The sequence below is a fragment of the Frankliniella occidentalis genome, unplaced genomic scaffold (genome assembly GCF_000697945.3).
Source record: "Frankliniella occidentalis isolate FOCC.00 unplaced genomic scaffold, Focc_3.1 Scaffold68, whole genome shotgun sequence".
NCBI lineage: Eukaryota > Metazoa > Arthropoda > Insecta > Thysanoptera > Thripidae > Frankliniella > Frankliniella occidentalis.
The window spans coordinates 456,734-459,532 of record NW_026267198.1 but is presented as its reverse complement, the minus strand read 5'-3'; the positions used below and the strand labels follow the sequence as shown (position 1 = coordinate 459,532).

The 2,799-nt window shown below is 52.7% G+C and overlaps 1 protein-coding gene across 1 annotated transcript; it reads left to right on the top strand.

The window, feature by feature from the left end:
• The first annotated feature begins 1,510 nt into the window (after nucleotides 1–1,510).
• Nucleotides 1,511–2,760, top strand: LOC127749598 (uncharacterized). The gene is made up of 3 exons (XM_052268390.1): nucleotides 1,511–1,928; nucleotides 2,013–2,307; nucleotides 2,450–2,760. Exons 1-3 carry the CDS (start codon nucleotides 1,856–1,858, stop codon nucleotides 2,481–2,483), a joined length of 402 nt encoding a protein of 133 aa, XP_052124350.1. The 5' UTR covers nucleotides 1,511–1,855; the 3' UTR covers nucleotides 2,484–2,760.
• Nucleotides 2,761–2,799: the final 39 nt, after the last annotated feature.

Here is a 2,799-nt window from a genome sequence, read left to right as displayed (position 1 = left end):
CCAGTGTACGTTGTGGACCCACGAAGGGTACGAAATGCAGAGCCGCGCAGTGGCTGAATTCCCAGACACCGCTGATGCGTACCCGCAGATTGCTGGTCCCTCTGCTCTGCTGGCCATACCTCACTTCCGGTTCCCAAAGCAGGCACCTTTCGATCCGCTCCATGATTTGCTGACCCGTTACATATCTTTGTCCTTGAAAGTGTGCATCAGGGGCCTACACAAGAGGACGGCCGATGGGCGCACCCTTGCAGTCAGGCAGAACAGATCGGCTGAGGTCCACCGAGGTCCTCGCTATGCGGCAGTCGAAGTGCGTACCACACGCGCCCTTGTGGAGGGCTTCGAGTACGGCCCTGTGGAGAGGGGAAGCATACCTCCACCACTGCCCAAGGAGGTACACCTGCCTGCCAAGAAGGGAGACCAGCGAACGATTAAGGGCTCCGGGGCACAGAAGATGAATCTGCTGTACATCTTTACTCTGGCTCTGGGGCAGGTGGTTCCGGAGGGGAACCCATTCTGGGAAATGCATTTATGCGCTGTCCGTGTTGTAGAAATTGTGATGGCTGTGAAGATTTCGCCCGATATGTTGGTGGACTTGGAACGTGCAGCCCAACGACATCATGACCTGTGGACTTCCCTCTACGAAAACCTCCCCTACCCACCGAAACTTCATTACATACTACACTACGCCCGTATGGTGACCCGGGTCGGCGTGCCCAGAATAGGGGTGTGCCTAGTTTTCGAGGCGTTTCACTTGTACCAGAAGCGCATTGTGGGGAAGATGAACAACTTTAAGCAAACAAAAAAAACTGTTGCACATAGAGTCCACGCGAAGCGGTGTCTGAAGTACAGTGGGCAGAACTGCCTCCGTAAAGCGATAATCACGAAGTGCGAAGGCACCGAAGTGGAGGTATCTGAGGTGGAGCCCCACTTCCAAGAAGAGCTCATGACCCAGTATGGATTACGGCGCACTGAGGTAGTCGTGGAAGTACGCCAGATTACAGCTCACGGCACTGTCGTGCGTCAGGGTTCGTACAATGTTATGGACGCAAATGAAATGGAAGAGTCGGTGGTGTTCCTAAGAGTGGAACGAATCTTGCTGCGCGGGGAAGAAGCATTTGCGTGCGGGTACATGCTGGAGTCTGTCGACTTTTCAGAGAAAGTTCATGCCTTTGAAGTGGAGCCTGAGGAGACGAAAATGGAGGATTATGCTGTTGTAAATCCGCGGCTGCTGTACCCGGCGCAGACTCTTGATGCCCACGTACTAAATGGCAGGACGTACATCAAGTTACGGCACGCATTGTTCTAGGGGGCGCGCGCGTGGCTGTATCGTAATCTGTGTGTATATGTACATTAGTTGTTTGGTGGGGGGTTAAACTGTTCACAACATCTATTACTGCTGTAATATATTCCCAAATGTTCCTTGTACAGGTGATTGTGGAGAGGTGGTGTATGATTGCATGGGGAGGGAGGGAGGGAGGGAGGGAGAGTGCATTGTAGTACATGTGTTTTTTGTGTCCAAGTGTTGACTTTGAAGGTAATTCACAGCTTGTGCATGTTTTTCTGTTGTGTGTGTGTGTGTGCAATTGTTGTGGGTTGCCTATCTTTTCACAGGGATCCTGTCCTGCCTGCAGTCAAAATGTCCAAGGCTCTCAATGTGATGATCAAGGGAATATCCTATTGAGCGGACATGACGACCTATGCCAATGACGAGGAAACTGCCGGGACGATCAGAAAGGAAGACATCTGGGCCTAGGTCCTGTATGAGCACTCCGACGACCTCCCAGCCTCAGTTTAGGATTGCAGTGCGGGAGACTTCAGGTTCACTTATGACAAGACACTCAACACTGGCGCCAGGATGCGCTGCGTCCTGACGTCCAGGGAAGTTGATGGGCTACCAGACGAGAGTGTGGTTTACCTAGAGCGTAAGAGTAAGTGTTTGCGACCTGTTCGGGTGCGAGCGCTGTTCCGAAGCGAATCCGAGGTAATCCCCTATGTTTTGCTGCCTCTTTCAGGTGCCGCCGCAGCGCAGGCGCAGCCGGCGCAGCCAGTAGGTGAAGGGGCGGCTGAAGGGGTGGGTGAAGGCGTCGTGAACCCTGCCCAGCATGATGGGCGCCGTCCTTTGGTGCCAGGAATCTGGCTCCAGCCGCGCGACTATTCCCTCGGCAAGATCGGCGCGACCTTCAAGCTGCCCCCATTCCCGGTTGATGTGCAGTACATGCTGGACATGGGGATGCCGCTTCTGCCGAAGCATGAGCTCGATGTAGCTCATGCAATCAGGATGAAGATGGAAAAGTTGGCCACCGACTTGTAAGTATACTGAGTGTCCGCGCAGCGGTTCCCTGGCGAGTACGCGCCCGGCCTGGTAGGCAGCCGCCGCACACGGGTGCCGGGCTGCAGCCTGCCAAACAGATGAATTACTGAGTGATGTACACCCCCGCGTCTGTTGCAGGTACCCCCAGAACACTGGTAAAACAAGTGTTTAATGTTGCACGTCAATTGGTGTTGAAGTTCAAGTGTGCATTTTCTCGACACGTCGTGGTGTCTATCTAGGTTAAACGTCAATTGGTGTTTAAACTTTCGACACTTCCGAAGAGTTCCCATATGGTTCCTATTGATAGCATAGAACTGTGTGTGTCCAAGTGTGCAGAATTTAAACGTTTAGCAAACGTTTAAAATTGCACACCATGTAATGTGCAACATCATAACTTGCACACTTTGGTGTTTAAATTATGCACACTTGTTTTACCAGTGAAGGGAGAGTGGGAGGCACCGGTCAGGGAGTTACTGGCAAGGTACAAG

Coding starts and splice junctions, on each gene's coding strand:
- LOC127749598 (XM_052268390.1), top strand. CDS start 1,856: ATGCGCTGCGTCCTGACGTCCAGGGAAGTTGATGGGCTACCAGACGAG. Junction 1,929..2,012: donor GGTTTACCTAGAGCGTAAGA/GTAAGTGTTTGC, acceptor TGCCTCTTTCAG/GTGCCGCCGCAGCGCAGGCG. Junction 2,308..2,449: donor GAAAAGTTGGCCACCGACTT/GTAAGTATACTG, acceptor CGTCTGTTGCAG/GTACCCCCAGAACACTGGTA.